General features: G+C 35.7%; 5 protein-coding genes across 5 annotated transcripts; 3 read left to right on the top strand and 2 right to left on the bottom strand.

Moving 5' to 3' along the window:
• Positions 1-841: 841 nt before the first annotated feature.
• Positions 842-7,197, bottom strand: LOC145585213 (uncharacterized). The gene is made up of 10 exons (XM_081641936.1): positions 7,029-7,197; positions 4,931-5,022; positions 4,547-4,759; positions 4,152-4,373; positions 3,943-4,082; positions 3,246-3,542; positions 2,820-3,110; positions 2,399-2,662; positions 1,993-2,265; positions 842-1,835 (listed from the first exon to the last, which is right to left on the bottom strand). The coding sequence occupies exons 1-10, from the start codon at positions 7,029-7,031 to the stop codon at positions 1,039-1,041; spliced, it is 2,592 nt and encodes an 863-aa protein (XP_081498062.1). The 5' UTR covers positions 7,032-7,197; the 3' UTR covers positions 842-1,038.
• Positions 7,198-7,517: 320 nt separating this feature from the next.
• On the top strand, positions 7,518-9,656 carry LOC145584204 (protein FAR1-RELATED SEQUENCE 5-like). Its single transcript, XM_081641102.1, has 3 exons — positions 7,518-7,620; positions 8,183-9,476; positions 9,574-9,656. The coding sequence occupies exons 1-3, from the start codon at positions 7,570-7,572 to the stop codon at positions 9,654-9,656; spliced, it is 1,428 nt and encodes a 475-aa protein (XP_081497228.1). The 5' UTR covers positions 7,518-7,569.
• A 37-nt stretch (positions 9,657-9,693) lies between these two features.
• LOC145585212 (uncharacterized) lies at positions 9,694-11,014 on the top strand. The gene is made up of 2 exons (XM_081641935.1): positions 9,694-10,205; positions 10,293-11,014. Exons 1-2 carry the CDS (start codon positions 9,725-9,727, stop codon positions 10,916-10,918), a joined length of 1,107 nt encoding a protein of 368 aa, XP_081498061.1. The 5' UTR covers positions 9,694-9,724; the 3' UTR covers positions 10,919-11,014.
• Positions 11,015-19,297: 8,283 nt separating this feature from the next.
• On the top strand, positions 19,298-21,295 carry LOC145584203 (L-type lectin-domain containing receptor kinase S.6-like). The gene has a single exon (XM_081641101.1). It carries the CDS (start codon positions 19,298-19,300, stop codon positions 21,293-21,295), a length of 1,998 nt encoding a protein of 665 aa, XP_081497227.1.
• A 4,176-nt stretch (positions 21,296-25,471) lies between these two features.
• LOC145586436 (putative NAD(P)H dehydrogenase subunit CRR3, chloroplastic) lies at positions 25,472-26,255 on the bottom strand. Its single transcript, XM_081643276.1, has 2 exons — positions 26,001-26,255; positions 25,472-25,788 (listed from the first exon to the last, which is right to left on the bottom strand). The coding sequence occupies exons 1-2, from the start codon at positions 26,210-26,212 to the stop codon at positions 25,524-25,526; spliced, it is 477 nt and encodes a 158-aa protein (XP_081499402.1). The 5' UTR covers positions 26,213-26,255; the 3' UTR covers positions 25,472-25,523.
• Between the last annotated feature and the right edge of the window lie 1,515 nt (positions 26,256-27,770).

Genomic DNA, 27,770 nt, shown 5'->3' with positions numbered 1-27,770 from the left:
TTCATAACTATTGTATACATTAACCTATTTGCTGTCATAACTAGAGGTGGTTATTGGACAGGGCACCTCAATGATAATAGGGTCAGGACCAAGCTTATAGGGCTTTTAATGGACAGGGCTTTTAATGGACAGGGCCCTTATTGGGTAGGGTCAATATAGGACCAACATGTTTTTCCAATTTAGTTGATAAAGAAAATACATAATGTAAAAATAATTATATAGATTAATTTGTATTCATATGTATTTAATAATGGCTTTGTCCAATATTTATTTTAATTGATATTTTAAAGGCCCGCCCATTATCGACCCGCATTGGCCCGACCCTATATTGACCCTATAAAATGTGACCCTCTTTGACCCTGACCCGCAACCGACCCGCACCGACCATGACCCGACCCGCCCAATAACCAGGTCTAGTCATAACTATTGTACAGAATTAGTTCTCTCCAAAATCTGAGCTGTTAATGTGTTTACACTATCGGAGGTGTTGTAGTATCAACGAGAAAATTTGACATCAAAAATGAGTAAGATTACCAATGTATCAGAGTTCGACTGCTTGTTGATCAGTACAGCATTCAACATATAATGCATAGTCAGAAATCCCAACCAAATATATGTACAATGTAGATGTGGACAAGAAATGAATACCAGATTGACTACCAAGACATAACATTAAAAAAACCAGTAAGCGCCTAACACATGAAACAAATCTAATGTTAGAGATTCAAACCACAGTTGCTGCAATACTGATTCTGATTACAGGTACCATGTGTGTAACAATGTAAGAAAGGAGATAGGTTTACAGCATGTACAGAAGTACAATATGATTACTGAAGGGTGGTTCACTTGAAAGTTATTAAATTAACTGTCACAAGATAGTGCAAAAGTTTGAAGATTCAAAGAGATACTGACTTCAGGATTAGCCTTTAAAACAGCAGGCAGAATATACATTCATGTTAATATCGTGAAAATCATGTATATGTTTGTGACTATTGTGAGAAATAGTTGTTAGCAAAATGTACCTACCAACCTGGGTTTCTAAAGTAGTCCAACCACCAAGGACTTATCATGGAAGGTTCTAAAAATCGAAGTAATGTACTGCAAGGCAGAATCTAACTTCTCTTTGTATTCCTTCAGCGGCTCCAATTCTGCTTCCAGTGACTTGATTTCCGGTAGCAGGTTTGCCTCCATGGTTCTTTTCGAACTCAGCATCTCTTCTCTATGCTGAATATCCTTTTTGGTATGAGCCAGTTCACTCCTTAGAGTAGGGTACTGACTAAGATAAGAAGCAAGCTTCTCAAGATAGTTACATCGCTTGCAGAGCCATTTCACATTGATCCCTACAGCTTCACCAAGTTGCAGCACACTTCTTAGGTGGTTCACATGATGGGAGCATAGGCCGCTTAAGCAGACTGATTCAAGGTCCTGAACAGCTTTGCATATGTTCTCCAATGGAACCTTGGGATCAATTTTGCAATTTAAAGCAATATCTCCATGCATTTCAAGAATTTTGGTAAGAGTAGGGGCCAAGTCAGATTTGACGTTGTACCGGCCAACTTGTGTGCCAACACAATTTGAGTTGATGTCATGGTAATTACCTGCCATTTCTAAAATGGAGGCTGGTATTGTCATAAAACTTGACTCTCTAAAGCTTTCAGACCCACTTTTGGGAGATTCTTCACCATCAAAATCCAAGATTACAATAGGAGCAACAGATGAAGGGATAAATGCTTCGGGCTTTTCTTCTTCAAGATCAACAATAACGGGAGTCGCACTTAAACCTTTATCAAGAGGTATCTCATGCTGATCTTCTAGGGGAGGAAATTGTGGTAGACCTGAAAACATACCCCAAAAAAAGGGTAAATAAGGTGTAGAAAGGAGATAAAATATCTAATACAGGAGCAGGAGGGTGTTAATAGTATAGAACGTTGAAAGTTGAAAATAATTAAAAAAAAAAAAAAAAAAACATTTGTAATTATCCTGTTCACATACCATCATCAGCTGGGGAATTAACTTCATGAAAAACTTTTTTGTCAACAGTATATTGATGATCAGCTAAGGGTTCATCTTTAGAGCAAGGATTGCTTTGTCCATTGCTTGAAGGATTCGGCTCTTTTACCTCAGAATCTTCTTGATTACCAACCAAAGGGACTAAAAAGGCTTTATTCATGGGATTAGAGGCTAGATAGACACTGCTGTCTTGTAATTGAAGCTGTGAGGATTCCAAAAGTTCATTCGGAAGCAATGCACCATGCAGCTTAATACCTAAACATACACAAGATATAAAAAAGAGAAGGCCTATATTTCTTAGTATTATAATAATTAACAACGAAGGAAATATATCACTCAAAATGAATAATATTGATGAAAAGCAACTTTGATTTGGCAAACTTTATACCATCTTCACAGTTCAGCTGCTCTGCCTCAGCTGATTTTCCTTCAATGATTCTGCTCTCCCTAACTGTTGCAGACCAATTAGATCCCTGCTGCTGGGAATTGAAACCTTTGATTGGCTTAACTGAAATGGTCTCCTCACCACAGTCTTTTGAATCAAAAGGGTTTCCAAGACTAGAGCGGGAAACATCACATATATTCAAGGTCTCGTTATTTTGTGATCTTTCTTTTGTAAGTGTGGTCAAAGGAGGAACAAGCTCTTTTGGATCTTCACCAATGAAACAAACAGGACAAAAAAAAAAGAGAGAGAGAGAAAACTAATAAACTCATTTTTACAAACTAGAGCATATGATAACCAAAAATTTGTTATATAAACAAGAAACATTTGAGTGAATTGACTATGACCAATGATGGAAAAGATATACCTTGGCCAGCTGACCTATCATCTACTTTTGAGGATTTCAGTTTTATAATGTTCTCTGAAGAATCAATCATATCATTCGGCAGACCAGCGCTCACTTGTTTCCCTGAAGTAATGATAGAGGACTCATCAACAGTTGTGGTTTTAGGTATCTTTATCTTAACTCGCGGTAGACATTCTTCTGGATGAGGGGCTTCTACAATTGGGCAGGTTTCAGCTAGGCTTTGTTTGTTGGATGTCTGAAATAGCATAGTGGCTTTCTGGTCATTGCCTGATACCACTTTCCTTTCTTTACCTGTGTTAATGCCCACATATATAGAGGTCAAACATGTAACCGCAAAATCTAGTTGTACCTCATTGAAAGTGAATCTAGTAGTTTTAGACCCGTCATAAATCTTTGCACCTCCTCACTTAAAGAGCAATATCTTACCTCTTTTACTCCTAGCTCTCTTGCATTCAGGCCTTAATGGTGGTATGCATTCGCGCCTTAGATGAGACCTTATTTTTCTAGTCTTCTTGAGTGTTTTCCACTGCTTGGATATAGCACCAGTTTTGGTTGATAAAGGGGTACTAAGACTGGCTGTTTTTTCTCCTGGGCAGCCCACTGCTCTTACACCTTTGCCGGTCCCATTTTTTACAGCACTTGGTCGGTAGCATGTAGATGGACTTTCTTGTCGAAATTCTTTTTCTTTAAATGTCCCCCAAAGATAGTATTTTCCTTGAATTTCTGAACAAAATCAACTGTCAATATCATTAAGTATTATCTATCAATATCAATGGAAGTAAAGGATATAATTTCCAATCAACCCTTCGATTACATCCATCAAACGGAAGAAAAATTATAAAGTACTCCCTCCGTTTCTTTTGCTCATGTTTCACTATTTGCTAAGTTTTCAAAGCTTGCATCTAAGCTTAAAAATATTGAAAACATATTATATAAATTATAAAATTCTGATGTTTGGGAACTACACATTCAAGACAGATCAAACTAGATCCCACGTGATTATTTTATCAACAAGATCTAAAATTAAACTTGCAATAGAATATTTGAATTCGAAAAAAGTACACCAAAAATAGACGGAAGGAGTATTAAGTTTCCATATATGAAGTATAAAGTTGTAAATTACTGCGTTTCTCTGGAGCCAATATCTCAAAGGAAGTAAAAACGAACAACTCTAAGTTCTTAATCTTGGCTGTCATGGCTAGGTCATTTGATTTCATGTACTCCATCAAAACGTTGTAATCAGCCTCATTCCTGTCACAAAAGCTTAACAAAAAAGTGGTATTATTTTCCAACTCTTTTATTAACAAATGAAAAACTTATTAAAAATGATACCTCAAAAATTCAGGAAAGATGTAAAGTCCAATATTGCAGTCAGCAGCCCCCAATTCATCAAAATCCTTAGGCCAAACCTCGCACCTCTTTTTCATGCTGAAAAAAATAGAGGGTGGCATTGATCGTACAATATTGACAACTTTTGAATATGAAGTCTTTGGCATAAAGGCCTCAAGCCCTTTCAAACTTGTATATAAACTTCCAACGGTATTGAAAACTCCCCTATCAAGAAGAAAACAAACCATGTGCACGATGAAGGGGGCCGAAGCCAAAAAAAAAAAAAAAAAAAAAAGGAAGAAAGAAAGGAAAGAGAGAAGCAAACTAAATTATCTGCCTCCCAATCAAAATATGAACAAAATGTAGGAAGAACACATGAGATATGTTAAACACCACACCTCCAAATTGGCCCTACTACCGGGATTGCACTAGCATCAGGCAGAGCAAAATCTAAAATTCTCAATGGACCACTACCAGCAAATTCAACCTTTTCATCTTGTTTATCCCCATATTTTATCACTTTTGCCAGTAATTCAACTGTTGATGGGCATGAATCGCATTTCCAACTGAAATCTTCATTAATATCATCAGCTGATAAGCCAAGACAATATCTGAAAATAAAAAACATAGTTGATTTTATACAGTCCTGATTGCCAGAGATATCAGCAGAAAATTAACCAAGTTTTCTAGCCATTAACTGACTTTCTGCAGAAATCAAATAATCAAACTCCACGCATTCACTCCTGAAGAATTCCTTGAATAAGAATGATTGTCCAACTTACATGTGCTCAACCGTGTCCCAACATTCGGTACAATAAATTAAATATCTAGAGAAATCTTTCTCTCCATATCCACATGTTTGACAGATTTTGTCCTACAGGAAAAAGAAACAGCATTATCTATCAAATACATGAATGGCTTGTTAGTTGGAGACTCTGTGCATGACAAACTTAAAAAGGGAGCTTTCGAGGAAAGTCTTAATTCTGACCATGCTAACAAACTGAGTCTGCTAAGAAGAGTATGTATATAAGGATGATGGTATGCATTGCAGTTTACACATATTATGAAAAATATCAAGTTACGGACCATGATTTTTGTGGTAAAATTTATTAACTAGCATAAATTTAAATTGAATGAAATTTCAAGTCGTAAACAGTATTCAAACATGCAGAATCAATCAAAATCAATCAACGCCTTAATCCCATCAGTTGGCATGTGGTTTAAGCAGCATGTGGTTTAAACAGTATGCAAACATGCAGAATAAGTCGTAATTTTATAAGTTGGCATGTGGTTTAAGAAGCACGTGATTAAAGCATCCATTTCAACATTAAGCGAACACCAACACAATGGAATTGAGTTGCACAATTTGTTATCATAACTCGCATGCCTTTTGTTGTTTCATAAAATTAATTTATAATCATTACACTTATAAAAATTACTTTTTCAATTAACATATAGCTACAAACAAGACAATTTATGAATTATACCAAAGAGCAACCCACTAATCCAGCAATGTCAAACAAATTTGAAGGGTATTTCAGGGGTATCTGAAATCATACTTTTAGATGATAGAGGGTAATTCGAGGCTGTCGACCCACATTATACTGATCGGATCAGGGTAAATCAACGGTGACAACCCACATATATTTCTAGGTAATTTGGGTAATTCAAGTGTGAAAATCCACATTGTACATCTAGATTATATGGGGACAATGGGGTTTACTACTAATCTAAGAAAGTAAGCTGGCAATCTGGCATACATCCTCTATGTTTTAAAAAGAAAAGAGGCCCCCAAGATTTTCCAATAACATAGATTGTGAAACCAATATTGACTATAACCATTTTATGTAAATTAAGAACTAGTTGCATTTCCTTGCAGTCTTAAGATAATTCTTACAGAACCAACCAGTTGGATCAAAAACAATCCTGCAACTTTCAAATACTAAGCTCTAATATCTTGCAGGCTTGCATCCATATTAACCAGATAACTCGAGGACGACCCACATTATGCTTCTAACTTCTAAGTGTATAGAGTGTTTATTTAGGACAAGATCATCATCATCATAAAAGATTAATTTGAACAGTAAAAAATAAACCTTCATTTAAGAAGGTAAGCGCACAGATTTACCCTTACATCTTACAAAGTAAAAGGTCCAAAATCATAAATTACAAAGGCTGGATTATTAACAAGGAAAATGACATTATAAAAAAACCATCATACATTCTGCTCATCTCTGGTTTATCTTCCTTTCTTCACAAAGATAATACTCCAGCAACTTAATACGGAGTAATATATTTAATGCTTATATGGCGCCCTTAGGGTTGCATATATCAATTAACAAATTTCTAAACCCGAAATACACTAAAATTTGTTGTTCATTCTTACCAAACTTCTTAGAATAACCAATTGAACAAGCAAATGATTAGACAAATATAGCAATTACCAATTTGTCACTCTAGGATTCATTAAACAACTAAAAGCTCCAATTCTAAAACAATAAGTTACAACAAACCCATAAAAGCAGAAACCCCATTTCATGAAAAACTTAAAAATTATCTCAAAAAGAAAACCCACAACCTTTTTTTTTTTTTTTTTTTTTTTCACAAAACCCACAACTTAAGAGACTTACACATTCCAAATATAGTAAAAAATTATAAAATAATAATAATTAATGTAATAAAAATAAATACAATAATAAAAATAAATACAATTTTACAGAAAGAAGCAAAAATGACGACATAACATGCAAAAAGGAAGATCAAGGAGAGATTAATTGAGGATATGATCACAGAAAATATGATAGAACAACTTTCAGTGCTCGACTTTATTAAAATAGGCAATTTATATTAACAGGAAAAAGAAAAAAAAAAAAAACTCACCATTTTTTGCAGAGGAATTAATCTAGAGATGAAGAGCTGATTTTTGGGTTTTCAGGGTGTAAATACAAAAAATTCGCCATTTTTGCCACTTCTCAAGTTGGATTCCCACCAAAATACCAAATGTGTGATAATGTGTGATATTTTTTCCTGAAGGAACTAAACATTTGATTTTTCACTTTTCAACCCAAAAGAGGAATTTATTGAAGGTGTAAAATGGAGAAAATACAAGTTATATGAATCTGATATGGGGGTTGTTATTTAACGCCCACAAATTACTCAAAACGCCCGTAAAATTACAAAATAATTACGATATTACCCTTGACTCTATTTCTTACCCTCTTCAACTCTATTTCTTATCTTCCATCCCTTTCATAACTCTAACTCTCAAAACCGAGCTAAAGTAAACTCTACCACCACCGAACACCGCCACGGTTACCAGCATCAACACCACCGCCAGTACCACCAACACCCAACACCACTACCACCACCACCACCACCACCACCACCACCACCAGCACCACCACTATCGCCACCCGGTTACATGTCGGAGGCGGAAAGCAGGGTGTCCACCCCGCCGGACCCACTTGGTGAGGTAAATTTTTAATTTTTCTCGCCGAAAATGTACAAAACCGCCTGAAATAACCGATTTGACCATGGTCAAAACGCCCAGGAAAAGCGGTTTGACCATGGTCAAACCGCTTAGGACAACCGGTTTACCGTGGTCAAAACGGGTTTTCTAGGCGGTTTGACCATGGTCAAACCGCTTTTTCTGGGCGTTTTGACCATGGTCAAACCGCTTTTCCTGAGCGTTTTGACCATGGTCAAACCGGTTTTCTAGGGCGGTTTTGTACTTTTTTTTTTTAAAAAAAATCTTTGCTTTAATTACTATTATTATTATTATTTCTATTATTATTATTTCTATTATTATTATTTTTACTATTATTATTATTACTATTATTATTATTATTTCTAATATTTTTATTATTATTATTTCTATTATTATTTTTATTATTATTGTTATTATTTCTACTACTATTATTGTTATTTTTATGATAAGTAGAATTAAGTTGTGATCATTGTTGTGATTATTATGTTTTTTATTTCCATTATTATCATGGTTATTATGCTAAATTTCATGTTATTTCTTTGTTTAGGCGTCATTGCCGGATTATGGGGGTGATGGAGTTGACTACAGTGCAGTCTTTATAACGTCAACGATGTTCCCAACTTTTGAAGAGGCCTTTGAATGGGCTCAAAACATCTCTATTGGTTGCGGCTTTTTCCTTACAAAGTCTTCGTATAAGACACAACGAGATGGTCGGCCGGTCAAGTATCTGAAGTGCGATCGTGCCCATAGAAATACAGCCGAAGACAGGGATATGGAGAATGCTGTACGAAAAAACACAAAAAGAAAGGGTATCAAATGTCCTTTTCGGATCAAGATCACATGTGTGGTAGATGATCTTGGGTGGCAAATAATTCCTGTATCTGGTTTGCATGGCATGCACAACCACCCTATGATGGTTTATCGAGAGGGTCATAGACAAGTGAGTGGTTTAAGTCCGGCTGCGAAGCAATTGGTTCGACAAATGAGTTCAGCATGTGCAAAACCTAGTAACATAATGGCAGCTGTGAAAGATGCGTATCCCAATGAGAACCCTAACATGAGGCACATCTACAATTTCAGAAGTCGTTTAAGGGTTGATGATAGTGAAGGGAGAGATGTCGTAAACCAGTTTCTTCACTTGGCCAACGAGCACAAGTACGTTAGTTGGGTAGCTGCTGACCCCGACACACGTGTTGTCACCCATGCCTTTATGGCACATCCAGAGATGGCGAATATGTTGCGGACTTATCCACATGTCATAGGGATGGATTCCACATACAAGACAAACAGGTACAACATGGCGTTCTTCGAGATTGTTGGGGTCACACCGACAAACCAAAACTTTTTGATCAGGTATGCTTTAATGAAGACAGAGTCTTATGAGAGTTACAAGTGGGTGTTGGAGAAATTGAAGCTGTATATGGGTTTTGAAGTGACTCCTACTGCGATTCTAACTGATCGAGAGTTGGGACTGTTGAAGGCGGTGAAAGAGGTATTCCCAGACACAGCTCACTTGTTATGTAGATGGCATATCAACAAAGATGTGTTGGCCAAGGTATATCATTTGTGTAAGAAAGATATGGTGTTAGCTGAGAAATTTAGAAATGGGAGGTGGTCAAAACTCATGAATGCAACAACTGAGGCTGAGTATGAATTTGAGTTGCGTCAAATGAGGGATACTTGGGGAAGATCATGGCGTACCGTTGTGGATTATGTGGAAAAAACTTGGCTTGTACACAAGGAGAAGTTTATCTTGGCATGGACGAATCAGGTGTTGCACTTTGGCAACGTGAACACGTGTAGGGTAGAGAGCCAACATTCTGTGCTTAAACAATGGCTCGGTAGTTCCAGAGGGTCGTTGGATTCAATATTCAGTCGTGTGCACCGCGCCACAGAGGGTCTGCTTATTGGAATTCGTCATCATTTGGAGGACTCCAGACGACGAATTGGAGTGGAGTATAGGGGCATGCCGTTGCACAATCTCAGTGGCCATATGTCCTTCCACGGTCTCAAAATTCTGAAGCATGAGGTGACCAGGATGAGAGAGTCATCTGATGATGTGTACGAGCGATGTGGTTGTGCGTTGTTGATGACACACGGCCTACCATGTGCTTGTACCATATATACCTCGATTCAGGGTGGCACGGGTTTATATTTGGATCAGGTCCATCCTTTTTGGAAGACTCTCGTCATTGGGGATGGTGTAGGCATTCATACTTTTGCTGATGAGTCGGAACAGGACACTGCACAATTTAGATCCCTAGTTGATGAGGTTCTACAACGCGACCCCGGTTTTGTGCGGAGTGTGAACCGAGTGTTGTTTGCGGAGCTTCACCCTGAAGAAGGAGATTACGAAGAACCTGAGATAAACGAGACAACCAGGGGTCGACCACAAGGCCAGCAGTGGTCCTCGTCTACTAGACGGGATGCAAGTGGGTTCGAGCACATTCCGAGCAGTCGTAGTCGTGGTCGTGCTCGTGGGCGAAGTCGTGGTAGAAGCAGGGGTCGTTCTACATCCAGCTCCGGTCGTGGAATATCAAATGAATCTGTAAACATGAGGACGCCACCTGGTATAAATTGTTATTATTATTAATATTTTTGTACATTACGTAATGAATGGCGAATATGTAATTAATGCGTTGATGATGTATTTACAGGTAATCAGATGAACATCGACGAGTTTTTGTACGTCGATTGGTTTCCAAATGTCATGTTGCCGTATTTGGAAGGATGGGTAGACCCTATCGGTGATGGCAACTGCGGATTTCGTTGTGTTGCAGAATTCTTTTGGGGTAACCAGGAGGAATGGATATTGGCCAGGACTGTGATTGCGAATGAGATAACCAGGCATCCTAACGTCTACTCTCACATTTACGGTGATCAATTGGAAAATGAGGTTCGTCGTATCACGTGGACTGGTGGTAAGTGCACAGGCGACCATTGGATGGCAGTGTTTCAAGACTTGTTCCCGATCGCAAATCTGTTCAACGCTGTCATTATGCTATTCGGTACAGGCATTGATGGTGTAGGTGTGTATCCATGCATCACTGTGTTACCGTGGAGTGCCCCGTCCACTTCCACGGGCCCAAGTAGGGAGCTTGCACTACTAACGGTGGGGAACTATCACTACGTGCGGTTGCAAATGTCTCCTAATTTCCCTGTTCCCCCAATAGCCGGATTTTGGTATGACGTTCGTGAATTTAGCGTCCAAGATTGGGACCAACGATATGCAAGTAGGATAGCAACATGGCATAATATTAATAGAAATTCTACTTGTAATTAAAAACGCAATTTAAATTCCAGTTTTAATTAGTTTTTAATTACAATTTTAGTTATAATTAAAAATTACATTAAATTCTATTACATTCTCATCATTGCATCCCACGCCGCAATAAGCTCCTGGGCCTCAACCACTGTTGGGGTGACCTCACCGCCCGTGTCTGCAATGAATCGCCGAATCACATGCATGGAACGACCCATCCACTGCAAAATACAAAGCAAATAATCATAACGTATAATATTTTGTACAATAATAAAATAATACAATGATGCACTTCATAAAATACTTACGTAATCAGTGTTCGTCCTCTCCGGAACTGCCGGAGGGGCTAGTTCCGCAGTATCGCAGATAAGCCGAGGATGGGAGTACGTAAAAAACCATGGCAAATAGTCAGGTGAGCATGTGGGAATCTCATCTAGTAGAGGTGGATGGACATGCAAGCCGAGACAGCAGCTCCCAGGACCGAACTTCTTCCATAAGACCTGACCCCGAAAAGTGACGCTGTATGACCGGACATTAGCAGGTCTATACGCCTCGTCAGGGACAAAACCAGGGAGCGGTATCCCCTGCACGTGACCAAGTTGCCGTAAGACCCTGTCTGGGTTATACGGCTCGACGATGTCCCGACACTGTATACAGCCCATGTAAGTGGTCCTCGGGACGTCCTGCGCAGGGGTGAGAGAGTAGGGCCGCCAGTTAACCTGCATATGCAATAACAATAAGAATGTTACGTTACATGACAACACGTTAAACAATATTACACATTTAATAAAACAATAACCATACCTCAGCATCAGTCATCTGATCAAGTCGGGCCCGAAATGATGCGAGTCGGTGCTCATCCCTGGACTGTGCTCTAGTATCCCACATCGAGGCACGAGCCTCACCAGGCTGTACCACCAAAGCTCCCTGACATGGCCGAAAGGATGGGAAGTACTCATATATCCATGCCTGGAGAAGCGTGAGACAACCACCAATGGCCTTACACTCAACACGGGAGGCGATACCCAACTGACGATAAAGGAAAGCAAGTGCAGCTGACCCCCAAGAGTAACGGTCAAGATCGTCAGTAGACTTCTTCAACTCCAAAATGCAGGAGGGAAGAAGGCGGTTACCACTCTTGTCAACGAATAAGGTGCTACCGAAGAGTGTAACAAAGAAAGCCATGAACTGAACGTCGGGAACCCGATCCAACAACTTGCACCGCTCATAAATGGTAGTCACCGCAACAGCACCGTTTTCCCAAACTGCTCTTGGTTTCACCAACAGCTCATCCCTACTCAACCCCAGCAACTCCTGAAAATCAGCCTGGAGAGACGCACTGTCGCTGACCATGTCCACCAAGTCCCCGTCAACGGGGATCCCAAGAATGTAAGCGACGTCGTGTAGCATGATGGTCATCTCACCAAAAGGGAGGTGAAAAGTGTTCGTATCCGGCTGCCACCGTTCAACGAACGCAGAGATCAGAGGCCAATCAATGTGGGAATGCATGATAGACGGCAAGTGTCGTAGTCCAGTGACACTAACGCGCTCACGTAAATCAGCACTCAACTCTGTCTCCCACTCCTGCAGCGACTTGCACCACTGAATCCTATTGTGGCACCTCAACGGCTCACGATCCTGTCCGACCCAAATACGTGACGCAATATGAGCCGCGTAGCTGGGAATAAGACTCCCATCAACTGGACCCCCCGGCATCGCCTCCTGAACAAGCCAAGTCGTATCCGCGTCTCGAGCAGCACGAGACCTACGAGTACGGCCAGTGCTCGTACTCGCACTACTAGAAGCCACAAACCTCCCTCCTCTACCTTGCATGACGAAAACCCCTGATGGCGCCTCCTCGTGCTCGCCTCCTGCGGAAGTCGAGGCATCCTCCATTTAGTCATGATCAGGATCATAATCGTACATGTCATCATCCGCCACTCGAGAAGCTGCCCTCTCCCTCCTAACAGAAGCATCAACACCTCGAGATCGTGTATGTCGAGGACCTGATCCTTCCACATGTGTGAACTCGATGTTTAACCTCCTCATGTTTCGTGGCTGTTATTTAATTAATAAATGTAATTGGTATACGATTCAATAAATTTAATATATATAGAAATATAAATGCAATTACTTTTTTTTATCTAATTTCCTAAATATAATGCTATTAATATATAAACTAAAATTTACCAAATATATTAATTAAACTCAACGTAAAATATAAAACTATATTAGTTGATTATCTAAACATACACCTAATTATTTTAAAATTCAAATACACAAATACATTATTTTATTTCTAAACATAAATTTAATAAAGCTACACATATAAAAAAACAAACATATACAATATCATTTTTTTCCTAAACATATAATTAATAAAGCTAAACATATACGAACATATTATTTAATTTCTTATACATAAAACGTGAACTTAAATTAAACAAATATATATAATTAATATTTTTTTAAATTATACATAAAACGTGAACTTCAAATAAATATTTTTTTTTTACTAAACAAATATTAAAATTAATCTAAACAATTAATAAACAAATATATTATTAGTATAAATTTAAATTAAAAAAAAATAATAATTTAAATTCCAGTGCTCAACCGCTCAAGATATCCGGTTTGACCATGGTCAAACCGCCCAGTGAAAACGGTTGACCGTGGCCAAACCGGATTTCCTGGGCGGTTTGACCATGGTTAAAACGCCCATGAAATCCGTTTCGACCACGGTCAAACCGCCCAGGGAATCCGGTTTGGCCACGGTCAACCGTTTTCACTGGGCGGTTTGACCATGGTCAAACCGGATATTTTGAGCGATTTGACCATGGATAAACCGCCTATTTTGGGCGATTCGGTCAAGCGTTAAAAAAAAAAACCGAACCTGCTCCTCCGGCACGCCGTCTTCCTCCCTCGACCGTCCGACGTTCTTCGTCCTCGGCATCTTGGCGGTTCTCCGGTGGTGTTTTTGGGTGCTTGTGGTGGTGGTGGTAAGGGGGTTGGGTGTTGGTGAAAGTGGTGGTGGTTTTTTGTTTTTTTGGTTTGAAGGGAGTTGAAGAGAATGGTTTAGGGTAGAGTGGTTCAAGGGTAGAGTGGTAATTTCGTTGTAATTTTGCGGGCGTTTTGAGTAATTTGCGGGCGTCAAATAGCAGTTCACTATATCTATTATCTAGGGGCAAGCTCGTCTCTTTCATTAATTAGTTGGGGATAATAGTGTAATTTTGTGAGATAAGTGCTTTGAATGGCAAATTGGCAATGTCTACCTTCGTTACTCCCCTCCGTGTTTTAATAAGTGTTGCAGTTTAACTTTTTTTACTATTTGATTTTGACTTGATTAATACTCCCTCCGTCCCCTTTTGATAGTCCCTTATAAGCATTTTTCACGGGAAATAATAAACACAATAATAATAGTTAAAGTACATTGAAAAGGTAAATTGATATTGGGTATGCAAAAAAGTAGAGACAGAAATAATAAAAGTACATGGGAAAACAAAATTTACATGGGAAATTTAAATTTGCACAAATATTATTGCAAATTGGAAGAAATTTTGATAAAAATTTTATATTGATGGTTGTTGGAAAAGGCAAATTGGGTGAACATTTTGGGACAAAAATTTGCACATAAGGAACTATCAAAAGGGGACGGAGGGAGTATTATATACATTAAAAACAAATGTTGTTGTATAATTCATTGTTAGATTTGTTATAATATATACTTTCATAATATCAATTTTCTTATAATTTTACTAACATATAATTAGATAAATTAATGGTCAAAGTTAAATCTCGACATGCGTGATCGATCAAACTGTATCACTTATTAAACATAAAGGGAGTACTCGATTTTCATATTGTTTGGTACTCCATCTGTTTCATAATAATCACAACATTTTTTATTTATTTTTTCTTACATATACTTGGTGTTTTATGATAAATTAATACTCCTTAGTAGTAATTGCTACACATCTTTTTTACTCCCTCATTTCCTTATTGATAGTCTCTTATAGACAATTTTCACGAGAATTAATAAACATAAATAGAAGTAGGAAAAGTACATTGGAAAGATAAATTTACATTGGGTATGCAAAAAAGGAGGAAGAGAAAGTAATAAAAGTACATGGAAAAACAAAAATAATCAATCAATCAATCAATCAATCAATCAATTAACCTATACTAAAAGCGAACCTAAAGTGACACTTGTCACGATGTTATAAAAAATTTTCCCGCCTTTTCATCTTTCCTTCTTTTTTTTTTTTTTTGCCAAATTTTAATGACTTCCATTTTATAACCTACTATAATACTTATTTCCATTTTGACAACACATTTAATCCAATCATACTCAATTTAAATTTTTTTAATTATTTTTCAACATATATTTTATATACTATAAATCTTTTAGTTACAAATATACTAACATAGTTTAAAATTAAGGTATTGACATATATCATCATCCAAGATTATCATAATATTATTATAATTTTTTTTCCTCCGACTTAAAATTTATTTTAATTAAAAATAGGAATAATAATTTTGGTAGGATACTTTGTATAAATCTTACAAATATACATAACGTTTATAAGAACAACTGAACAAAATCATTTTATTATATTATGCTCCTCCGTTTTTTTTATAAGTTATGGTTGAATTTGCACATTTGTTGAGACACAACTTTGACCATCATATCTTTAATTAGAGACTATTATTTTGTTACAAATATTTTTTTTTTGGATAAATTTGTTGAATTAACACCATTCTTTATAAATTTTGTTGTAAAATTTAATTATGACCGTGCATGGCACGGGATTTAACCTAGTTTTAAGACTAAAATTTAGTCAAAATGGACTATCAATAAGGGACGTGAGTTGTTTGGTACTTCCTCCATTTTGTAGTAATTGCTACACATCTTTATTAGTTTATTTCATTATCATCAATATACCTATACTAAAGGCGAAACCAGAAATGACACTTGTCATAACCTGGTTAAAAAATTTCCCTCCAAAAGGTGTTTTTTTTTTGTTTATTTTTTATTTATTTTTTTTTATTTATTTTTTTCCCAAAGCTTCTTAAAGAAGTATTTAATTTAATACTTACTTTACAATAATATTTCTTTTCTATTTGACAAGTATATTCATTTTTACACATTAAACAAAGATTAATTTGTTTATTTTATGACGGGAACAAAGTCATATAATGTAATCTTATCTATAAATTTGTAATGTAATCCATAGTTATTTTCATTAGTCGTGCATACATTTCTTCCTCTGTTTTCTTTAATGATTTTAAAAAAACTGTGATTACAGAACTTTCATCCTATTTTGTAATTTAATATTATGTTTTACAGTAAAATAATTGTATTAAACTAATGATAAATATTGAAATTATCGTGCATGGCACGGGATCTAACCTAGTTTGGTATAAACCCAATTACTTCCTTTGTCCCTATTTGATAGTCAATTATTCCATTTTTGTTGCCTTAAAATGTTAGTTATATTTGCTTTTTTTTTCAAGTACCATTAATATTAATTTTTTTTTACCAAAATTCTCTCCAATTTGCAAAAATACTTGTGCAAATTTAACTTTCGCATGTAAATTTTGCTTTACCATGTATTTTAATTACTTTCTCTATCTATTTTTTTGCATATCCAATATAGATTTATTTTTTTAATATACTTTTCCTACTTGTTATTTATGTTTATTAATTCCCTTGAAAATTGCCCAAGAGTAACTATCAAATAGGGATGGTGTTCTCTTCTATCAACCTTATTGACATTACTTTATTATTATTTCACTCTCCTAGTAACAATTAAATATACCCCTACCAACTATACATTATTTAACTTTGTATTAAATTCATCTTTTGACCTCACCTTATAATTTTTCTACAACTATGTGTCACGCCTAATATTGCAATTTTTGTAAGGAAAATGCTAATGAACGCCCCGATGACGTTGGATAAGCTAGTTAAAAGTAGAAATATTAAATTAAAACTAACATTAATTACACCGATCGACGCGTGATTTTGTCATGCTTTTCCAAAGTAATACTACTGATTTAAAAATGCTTATCCAACGCCGCGGGGGCGTTTGTTAGCAAGATTTTTTGTAAAATGGAGAAAGTTTCAATTTTCTTTGTTACTAAGTCTCCCTTAACTTTGTTATTGTACTGTAGTTGGCACAGCCTAAGCCCTATTCTTCACCTTCAACTTACAACTTGTGCTTCGTAGCTGGTGAAAATGGAGGAATTATATGTAAAACTATAAAGTATGTAAGTTAAATTCTGAAATTACCAAGAATGGACTTCGTCAATTTTTAAATGCCTTAAAGATATGTGAGTTTTCATTCCTCCACTGATTTCGGCTTAGCACTATCATTTTTTGCAGTGAAATCTAGAATATCAAAGGGAGAAATAAAGGGTACGAATAACTCTAAAGGTCAGATTTCGTCTACCTCAATGTTTTGTTAAAATGAACATTTACAATCACTAAAATTGATGGTTGAAGGAGGAAAGAGAAAATGAGGGGAGAGGGGGAAAGCAACTAATGATAATTAACACCTGTTAGTTGTTAATTACTCCGTACATAAGGAAAATGTTATACACATCCTTTAAGGCTACTTACATAAAAGGTTTTGCGTAGAACGGACTCACGTGAGACTGGGAAACTCGATCAAAGCCCCGCACCAACATTTTACAAATCGATAATATTGTCTTATTCCTCACTAAAATGGTCTTATTATTCCTGATAATAATTATCTTATTCCTTACTAAAATTATCTTATTACGGACTAAAATAATCTTATTCTTGACTAAAATTTTCTAATTCCTGACAAATATAAACAATATTAATATTAATCTAATACTGACAATACTAATCTAATACTTTTTTTTTTTTTTTTTTTTTTTTAACGGGGACAATACTAATCTAATACTTGACAATACTACTCTAATACCTGACAATAAACATTTAATACCAAATAATAAACATCTAATACCTGACATTATTTTCTCCTTCACCACTGGCCCTCTTCTTCCACGGCTACAATATTTTCTCTCCTCATTACATCAATGGAAACCCCTCCAAATTGGGATTTCCCACATTACATCAAATTGGAAGTGGGTAACGAGAAGATTCTAGAATGCAACATTGGAGTATAAGCAGCCTGAGCTCCATACTTGCGGCAAAGCACCCTAAACGGAAGCTCAGAGCAATCAACTATGGGAGCAACTATCAATTTAGGTCGACCCAACTTCTTCCAATGGGCCCAAGCCCTCTATGGATGTAGCGTGTGGTTAGAGAAGCCATGAATGAGAGCTTTGGAAGTTGAACAAGGTGATGGTTATGGCGGAGAAGAGAGAATCTCATTACCAGATCATTGCCGGCAGTTTCTAGTTGTGGGGGAAAGCAGCGGTGGTGGAGGAAGAAGGTGAAGGTGGAAGTGGGTAACGAGGTGGTGATGGTTGGATTTGGATTTTAGCGAGAGTTGGTGAATGAATGGTGTTGTGACTCGTGAGTGTTGGCGGCGGACTCACAGTGAGTCCGTCCCGCCCAAAACTTTACCTTACATATAAGTACTACCTCTAGTCGAAATCGCAACTTTGGAATATCTTAAATCTCACAAATAATACCCCAAAGTTGCGAATAATTTGGACCGGATGTAGTATTAAATTACACTTAAAAATCGTAAAAAGTTAAAAAAATCATAAAAATATAAACACTGATTTACGCGTGTTATTGTCATGAATTTCTAATTTATACAATTTCTAATAGAATATTTAATGTTAATATATATAACCTTAGGGCTACATATATCATTATCTATTACATTTTTTTTTTTTTTTTTGAAGAAATCATTACTCATTACATAAATACCTTTACATAGATATGAACTGTTATCAAGATAACCTTTGTATTTTCTATCTTTGTAAAAAAAAAAAAAAAAAAAAAAAAAAAAAAACCCAAATTTTCTTGTAAAAATCCATTTCCACTAAATTATTAAGTTAACCAAATCAAGAATTATAAAAAAAAAAAAAAAAAAAAAAAAAAAAAAAAAAAAAAAAAAAAACCCAAATTTTCTTGTAAAAATCCATTTCCACTAAATTATTAAGTTAACCAAATCAAGAATTATAAAAAAAAAAAAAAAAAAAAAAAAGAAAAAGATAATTTATTATAAAATGAAATTAAAATTAAAAAATCAGAAAAAAGAAATGGTGCTCTGTTTTCCCTCCCTTCCTCCCAACGTCTTCCTCCCTTCTTTCTACTCTATCCTCTTCTCAAACCAGAAGCTACTACTAGTACTTCACTAAAACTTCAAAATTTACAGAGAAAACCAAGATTAAATCCACCCAAAACCTCAAAATTCTCAAATTCCAAGATTCAAACTTCCAAATTCAACCATGTTTCAAAAATTCATCATAATCTTCACTATAATCTTCACATTCAACATCCCCTGTTCATCCTCCATCTCCTTCATCCCTGCAAACAACATCACCTTCTTCGGCGATGCGAACTTAATCATCGATTCTGCAACAAACCTTTCTTCCATTAGTTTAACCCAACAAAACCCTTCTTCTTCAGGCAGAGCATTCTACTTTTACCCACTTCAATTTCTTGATCATTCAACTAATTCCTCTGTTTCTTTCTTTTCTCGGTTCTCCTTCATTATTACGCCTTCTTCTCCCTCAAACCCTGGTGATGGAATCGCTTTCTTGATCACCTCTGATTTGGGGTTGTTTAGTTCTAAATTTGGGCATTTGGGTTTGCCTGAATTCAGCTTGAACTCTCAAGAATCGTTTTTCGCAGTCGAATTCGATACGAAATTTGATGCATTAGTTGGCGATGTTAATGATAATCATGTGGGTATTGATGTGAATTCTGACATTTCTTTGGTTTCTGTTGATGGGTTTTTGGGTGGAGTTGATTTAAGTAGTGGAAAGAAGATTAATGCTTGGATTGAGTACAGAAATTCAGTAAAAACTATCAGAATTTGGGTTAGTTACCTCCCAATTAAACCCTTGAATCCTGTTCTTTCTGCTAAAATTGATCTTTCTAAGCATTTGAAGGAGTCAATGTATGTGGGATTCTCTGCTTCTAATAGAGATGGGTCTGCATTACATGTTATCAATGGATGGGAGTTCAAGACTTTCGAGTTCGATTTTTCGACTGTTGATAGAGATGAGGAGGGAGGTGATTGTGTGAATTGTACTCCGGGTGAAGATTCTGATGATGATAACAAGAAAGATGAGATTGCATTGACTGGAATTATTTCTGCATTGAGTTTTTTGGCAGTTGTTGTTGTGATTTATTTTGTCTGGTTGTCAAGGAAAAGTGTGATCTCAGATAGGGAGAAAAACAGGAGGAATGAGTTGAAGAAAGGGCCTATGAAGTTGCATCTGTCGGAGATCGAAACGGCTACTGATGGTTTCAGCAGGAGTAGGATCATAGGCCAAGGAACATCAGCAACAGTTTATAAGGGAATTCTTTTCCATGAACAAGTAGTTGCTGTTAAAAGATTCAATGATGCTAGTGATGGTAATCTCATTAGAACCTTTACCAATGAATGTTCTTCTATGACTCGAAAATTGAAGCACAAAAACCTTGTTCAATTGTTGGGATGGTGCTGTGAAAAAAATGAACTTATCTTGGTGTATGAGTTTCTGCCTAATGGTAACCTTGATCAGAATCTGCATACAGATTCGGATGCTTTTCGTGTTCTAACTTGTGAACAAAGGCTGAACATTGTGCTTGGTATAGCTTCTGGTCTCACATACTTGCATGAAGAATGCAACAGGCAGATCATTCATAGGGATGTTAAGACTAGTAATGTGATGCTTGATTCGGATTTTAACCCTAAACTTGGTGATTTTGGGTTGGTTGAGGTGTATGACCGAGATTCTAGATTGAGGAAACCTACTATTCCAGCTGGGACAATAGGGTACATAGCCCCGGAGTATCTTCACTTGGGTGTTCCTACTATTAAGTCTGATGTTTACAGTTTCGGAGTGGTGGTTTTGGAGGTGGTGACTGGAAGAAGGCCAACCGAGAACAAACAAGGTTATCTCATTGATTGGATATGGAACCTGTGGGAGAGGGGTAAGCTGATTGAGGCCGTTGATTGGAGGATGATGGGGCGGTATAGTAAGGAAGACATGGAAAGGATGCTCAAGGTTGGTCTGTGCTGTGTGCACTTAGATAACAAGAAAAGGCCTACTATTAAGGAAGCACATATGATGTTAAAAGGGGAACTGCAGGTGCCTGATTTACCAGCTAAGAGGCCTGATGTGAAGTTTCGAGCAGCCAATCATGGGGCTTCGAGAAAGATACTGAAAGTTGGAGGTGATGATGTTGAGGAGTGTCCTTGGTCAACTCCAAGAACTCATTTCAGTGAGTACTGATGATTAGGTGCAGGTTTCTACAGGAGATTAGCTCTTGAGCTGTGGATTCAGATGTCAGTTTATCGTAGTCTTAGATTTTGATTTTTACTTGTAAGCATGCTGGTAAGAAAAATAACTGTATAGCAGAAAATCAAGTTTACTAATTTCATTCTCAAGTTTTACTACATGAATTCTAGTCTAGGGGATAAAAACCTTTTTTTTTTGTTTGAGAACAATAGTGTCAATAATTCAGCTCAAAAGCTGCTCAGTTCCTCAGTCTATGTAGTCATTGTAAAAAAGATAATCGTTTACAAAAAACTCTGAATCTTCTCGATTTCTACTAGAACCTCTATTTGATTGCATCTAGTGTACCATCATGCTTTCTCTTTGCTTCATGATTTCATGAGCAGGTCATGTGACAATATATATTATTAAAGCGAAACCTGAAGTACCTGTCTTTGTAGCATTCTTCTGTTTTCCTGCAAAGACAACATTAGGTGCTAAAGTTATATCTTAAAAGCTGCAGTAGCATATTGACAAGTCTTTATGTTTGGATATCAAAAAAAAAAAAAAAAAGTTATATCTTAAAAACTCATTGGTGAGGGTTGATTTAAGTTTTGAAAATTACTCAGATTGCTTAGAATTCTTGTATTAAATAGTTTTGTTAATTCTGTTATTCTGTATGTTGGCAGTGTAATGTATGATGATTCCTGCTATGTAGTTTGGCAACCTATGGTGGTAACTTGTTTCAAACTTCTGATGCAAGAATTTTCTAAGTATAAGTACACTTTGTGTGAGAAATTTGTCATATTTAAGAATTTGGCCAACAAACTACTGATTAGAGCTTTATTCAAGAGCAATCTCTTCATTCCCTAATGCTGATTCTAAGAAATAACAAACTTTTTTTAATAAAAATGCTCCTGTAAATTGTTTGTGGGAAGTGCCTACTGGTTTTCCTATTAGTTTCAGTAAAAACTTTTACTTCTGAAACGTGTTGTTACTTGTTAGTAACAGTAAAACAAATTTTAAGTACCATAAGAAAAGCTCTCAAATTTTCAAGTTAGGGACACGATGCTGCTTGTTTGATTCAGAGGCCTGAAATCATTTGTAGCAGAACCTGAAACCCCCAACACATTACACAAGAACTTGCAGAAGTAGTCTTGCATAGATAGGTCTTAATAAGGTAATGCTTGCTATCATCATATTTACACTACTGGTGGATAGTATACTCCTTGCTTTACCTAGCATAACATTTTCCTAAATTAATCTCATAATTCCTCAATGGATATTCGAGAATCATTGTATCTTTTACTTCCCTTGTAATATACTAACGTAATTTCCTGGACCTCATTTTGCTGTAAAAGGTCTTCAGATCAGGAGAAGTGGCAGAGCAAATAATCAAAGATTTAGTCTTCTTTACATAGGTTGATTTTGCTTCGACGTGCAGCCTTATGTGTTTTGTGTTGTTAGCATGTAACTTGTACGATCAATGTTGTTAAGACTTCCTCAAATGCAGAAGCAAGTAGTATTGGTTACAATCATTCTTACTGTGAATGAGCAGGATAAATGCAATTTAAGCCACTAACTGCATAATTCTGTTTAGGGGAGATATCTGTGTTGATGCAGTCATGCAAATTTACAAGAAATTAGCTGATCAAGTGATCATCCAGTTAATATTGACAGGAAATCCACATTATTAGGAATTTTTGTATATGATACACAGATATAGTTGATTTAAATTTGATTTGATTAACAACTGAATTGGCATTTTATTTAATGGCAAGTAGAGGTCAAATCCAGGAAGTAAAATAGAGATTAGGAAATATAATAATTAATGAGTAAAAAAAATTGTACTGTATAATCTATTTGACAAGTGATGAGATTTCAAATCAATTTGTGAAACTAATTAATTTAATTGGTTTAAGTCTAGTGATCCGTAAAGGTACTCCATAGTAGAATTTGAGAAGTTGTGAAAATACCCATGAGAAGGGAATTAAGTGCTTGTTTGGTTCACAAGGGAGTTATATACCCATGAGAAGTAATTACCTTATTTATTTCCTAGGAAACGGCCATAATTTGTTTGGTTGACAATAAAGGAAATCTCAATTTCCATGAATTTCTATTGACCAAGGAGATAGTAGGTAAATAAATTACCATGTTTGGTAGAAAATCAAAATTCATAGAAATTTCTATTCCCTTTCAATACTAACCAAACAACCACTCAAAATTTCATTTCCTATGAATTTTAACTTCCCCGCATTATTGGTTAACCAAACAATTAGAGATAACATTTCGTTTACATCACAACTCTCTTTACAGCACCATGTATACCGAATTAAAAAAAATAATAATAAAAGATAAAAAAAAAATTAAAAAAAAAAAAATAAAACACACAAAAGGCAAAAACCATACAAGTACAATATTCTGTTCTTCCACAGCTTTTAGCCTTTTACTACCATAAGCTGTATAAAAATTAAGTATTTATGGAAAACGAGTGGTTCATGTAGCAAGACATACTATTTTCAGTTTTTTAACTCACTATATAATAGGTAAGTCCCTCACAAATTTGCTTTTTGTTCTTTTTTCATGAAAATATACAAAAATAATACTGTAAAGTAAGGTTAGTTGAAAGCTTTAAAGCCATTTCCAACTGCTTTTCATGTTTCTTTCAATTCCTATTAAGCTGCAACAAAACATAAGAATAAAGTTCCCAAGAGAAAGACTAGCTCAATTCTTCTTTATTAAGGTCAGTTTCTTCTTTATTAAGGTCAGTTTCTTCTTCATAATCTCCTATAATTTTACTTTGTTTTCTAATTTTGCAATTTTTTTTAGGAACATTTTGATTTTTTTAAAACTGCTATAAAAGAGGTAATGGGATTACCCACCTACAAGAGTTGGGTAGCTGTTTTAAAGCAAACATCATGAAATGTTTAAGTTTGAAGAATATAATTTGTGTAAATTTTTTTATGGCATGTTTGATCAAAGAAAATGCAAGAGGTGTGAAAAATATTAGGTAGGTCCATCATACACTCGAATGTCATTTTATGTTCTTTCACTTTAACATACTAGAAGCACATGTGAAAAAAGTGTGATGATAAGAAGAATGTAAGAGGGTGTAAAATTACATTTCTCTTGTATTTAATCTAGAAATTGAATACTTAAAACATAGGAAATTATGGATTTAGTTCAATTTCTAAGATCTTCGTAATAGATTATATAATTACTTGGGCTGATCATTACAACCCGAATATATTATACTTAAAAGTTTAAATCCATATTCAAGCAAGAAAGAACAACCCATGAATTGAAAATGTGGCTGTTAAAGCTCACCCTATTTGTACAATGTTTTTTTTCACAAAACAAAACATGGATTACTTGCTTGTACAATGTACATGTTCTTTATTTCAAGTACAAGAAGATGATATTCTCATTAAATTGGTAATAAATGTAAACTGGTACGGCCTGTATCTTGGAAGTGAACTACATTATAATGAATTAAATGAAGTTGCTAGCTTGCATAATTTTAGGAATTTCTCATAATATAGGGAGAGATGTTAAGTTGCTAGCTTCCTAGAATGGAAAAGTGAGCACACCCAGCCTAGCTACCGGTCACGGCCTACTTGGACCAGTCCACATAGAGCAAGGCTGTTTATCGATCGCCCAGCTCGTTAGCCCGGCTAATTTTGACATGAACTAAGAGCATCCGAACTGGACCATCCATGAATTGGCTCAGCCCAGTTGACAGTTGTGTACTCCGATCATACAATACAAGTGGAATACATAAGAGTCATACTAATATAGGAAACTCTGAGTTTCAATGCAACTTCCTTCATAATATTTTTGTCTACCAAACAAAAGTGGTAGAAATTTCTACTATACTTCACGTTTTAGAGAACTCTTTGCTGATGCCTTAAATCATAGTGTTGGTTGCAGAAAGAATGAGTGTGTGCCAGACATGCGGAATGAGAGGCATCCCTGAACTATTAGTTGTATGTAGCAAGTGCCAAATTGCCTCCGAACACGTGTAAGTTTCTAAGCTTTCGTAGTTTAAATTCCATGAAAGAACAATAAGTAAGATAAGCACAAAAATCAAGTCAAATTAGAGTTCATTTGTATATGCATCATGCTGGCTTTGTGTCTCTCAGTAAATACTGATAGAGTTCAGATCGTATTGTCGAGTTCTGTCACAATTTGCAATCTCTTTATATGATGGTATGATATAGTATTAAAGAAAATGTGTAATTCATATTTACATGAGTAAGTCATCAAGAACAGGAGAGGTAAAAGGTAACTTAACAGCACCAGTAGCAATAAAGAACAAGAGGAACCAAGCAGGTGCAATCCAAAAAAACATAACCTCTAAAATTTTCTTTCCAGATGACCGAGCAGCTCTCTCAGTTTGTTCATTCATCCACTCTCCAGTTTCGCGTAGTGCTCGTTCAGTTTTGCCCTCTGTCTTTCCTACTGAATTCGATAATACTGCATCGAACACACTATTCTTCTCTGCAGGATCACTGCATTACATATACAAAGTATAAAGCAACAAAAAAAGATGAGTGATAACAGACTAATAATACAAAAAATGGTTTAAAATTATCTGAAGTTTGTACTATGCACCAACAATAATCCCAAGTTTTAATTATCTGGGATAGCGTATACTTCGTTCTACTTCTCTAACATATTAAAATAGAGTCTGAAAGAGATAAGTAAGGTGTGAGGTGCTTGCCTTATACTAGCAGGATCATGGTCGCGGTATTTGCCAGCACCAATGGCTCGTTCTATCTCCGCAATAGAGGGCTGAATTTGCGGATTGTGGCTTGGTTTTGGAGGAGTAATCTTTGAAGGGTTCCGGGGTGCTGTGTGCTTAGAAGAATTCTGAGAGAGAGAAGCAAGAGTGATAACAGGTTTGGTTATGGAAATACAGCCTGATAAAATCATTTTGTGGTGTTTAGTGGGGATTTTGAGGATAGAGTGGGTATATGTAAATATGTGGCTGCATTGGTTGTTTATATCTATCTTCTTGTCTTATTGAAAGTGCTGCCTTTTTCATGAATATATTTATGGTCTATCTTTTTTGTAATGCCAAAAGGGAATTTTTGAGGGACAAAAATAAAATCACTCTTGAACTTTATTTATTTATTTTCTACTTTTTGCATTGGTGGTAAATAATTTTTTTTTTTTTTTTCAAAAATTTTTATAAAAAAAGTATTAGGCTTCCATCTTTCACAAGACTTTGGTATAATTATTTATTTTGCCTCATTTTATAAAGTTCAAAATCTGAGGTATTTGATCGACGAGCTTAGAGATGTTATGAAAGTTCAGGAATCATTTGTAAATGATTACAATAATTTACATTATTATTATTTTTTAGAAGTAAAAAACTGTTTTTTTTTTTTTTTTTAAATGAAACTAATCTGTTTTCAAACCTTTTCCTGTGATTGGTTCCGTACACGAATATTAGAAAAGATCATAAGAGTAAGGAAGGAAGAGAGCAGAAACGGAAAGGTGAGAGAAGGGAAAAGAGCAGTGATGATTTGAATTCTTTTATGGTATGTTTGGATATATTGATTTCATTTCAAATTCTGGATTTGAGTCAATGTTGTTGTTTGGTAAACTGCAAGAATTTGGATTTGTATTTGCTTCAATTCCAGGACCATTAAACATGGCTCAATTTGATAGAATTTCAAATGCTTAGTGAAACCCTGTCATTTACAATTCACTTCCTTAGATTGACGAATATCGATGGGCATGTATCCTCATCTTTTCCAAAATGAACAAGTGGTCAACATTTATGCAATTTGCTTGTCTCCATTTTTGCAATCTTCTCTTTTTTAGTTGCTTTCTCTCTCCTCTGTTAGTAACAGAGCTTCATTTAAATGCATTTTTTCAATTTCTTTTCCATAATTTTTATAAATTATAAAGTCAACATCTTACGTAAAATTCCAGAACTCCAATTTCTAGAGTTTCCCAAACACATAAAATAGAATTTTAATTTCAGAATTTGGAATTCAAGAATTGAAATTTAGAAATAGAAATGAAATAAAGATAACCAAACACAACCTTAAGGAAAACAATTTACCTCATTGGGAATATTATTGTAATTTTAAATTAAATTCTCTTGTATACTACGGAGTATATATTTAAGGGTCTAATTGCACTATAAAAAGTCCATGAAAATATAGTATATCTAAGCATATGCATCTATTCCAATCTGTCTCATTGAAGACTATATTGGACCACCAGGACTACATATTGAACCACCATTCACGATAATTACACACATTTGTTGCTACTAGGGGCCGAAAAGGTAGAATTACAATTTAATTCCCCTTGGAAACACTAGTCAATCTTGGGATATAAATTCAGATTTAGTTCCTGCACTTTTTTAGGTATCAGTGAAAGAAGCTTCAGGAACAGGGTTACAGGGTTTTCTGTTAGGAAATTGTGGCTTCTGAATTATTTTCATATGATAAGTATTTCTGCTAGTTTTGACCCT

This window comes from Chenopodium album, chromosome 16 (assembly GCF_948465745.1).
Source record: "Chenopodium album chromosome 16, dcCheAlbu1.1, whole genome shotgun sequence".
NCBI classification, from domain to species: domain Eukaryota; kingdom Viridiplantae; phylum Streptophyta; class Magnoliopsida; order Caryophyllales; family Amaranthaceae; genus Chenopodium; species Chenopodium album.
This window is presented reverse-complemented; position numbering and strand designations above follow the sequence as displayed.

Bases quoted from the DNA above. Each gene is read 5' to 3' on its own strand.
- LOC145585213 (XM_081641936.1), bottom strand. The intron at 4,760-4,930 runs GTAAGTTGGACA...TTTTATTTTCAG, and splicing joins TGGGACACGGTTGAGCACAT to ATATTGTCTTGGCTTATCAG. The intron at 3,543-3,942 runs GTAATTTACAAC...GATTTTGTTCAG, and splicing joins ATTGGCTCCAGAGAAACGCA to AAATTCAAGGAAAATACTAT.
- LOC145584204 (XM_081641102.1), top strand. From the start codon at position 7,570: ATGTCGGAGGCGGAAAGCAGGGTGTCCACCCCGCCGGACCCACTTGGT. The intron at 7,621-8,182 runs GTAAATTTTTAA...TTCTTTGTTTAG, and splicing joins CGCCGGACCCACTTGGTGAG to GCGTCATTGCCGGATTATGG. The intron at 9,477-9,573 runs GTAGTTCCAGAG...GGAGGACTCCAG, and splicing joins TGTGCTTAAACAATGGCTCG to ACGACGAATTGGAGTGGAGT.
- LOC145585212 (XM_081641935.1), top strand. From the start codon at position 9,725: ATGACACACGGCCTACCATGTGCTTGTACCATATATACCTCGATTCAG. The intron at 10,206-10,292 runs GTATAAATTGTT...ATGTATTTACAG, and splicing joins AAACATGAGGACGCCACCTG to GTAATCAGATGAACATCGAC.
- LOC145584203 (XM_081641101.1), top strand. From the start codon at position 19,298: ATGTTTCAAAAATTCATCATAATCTTCACTATAATCTTCACATTCAAC.
- LOC145586436 (XM_081643276.1), bottom strand. From the start codon at position 26,212: ATGATTTTATCAGGCTGTATTTCCATAACCAAACCTGTTATCACTCTT. The intron at 25,789-26,000 runs GCAAGCACCTCA...TATGTAATGCAG, and splicing joins CATGATCCTGCTAGTATAAG to TGATCCTGCAGAGAAGAATA.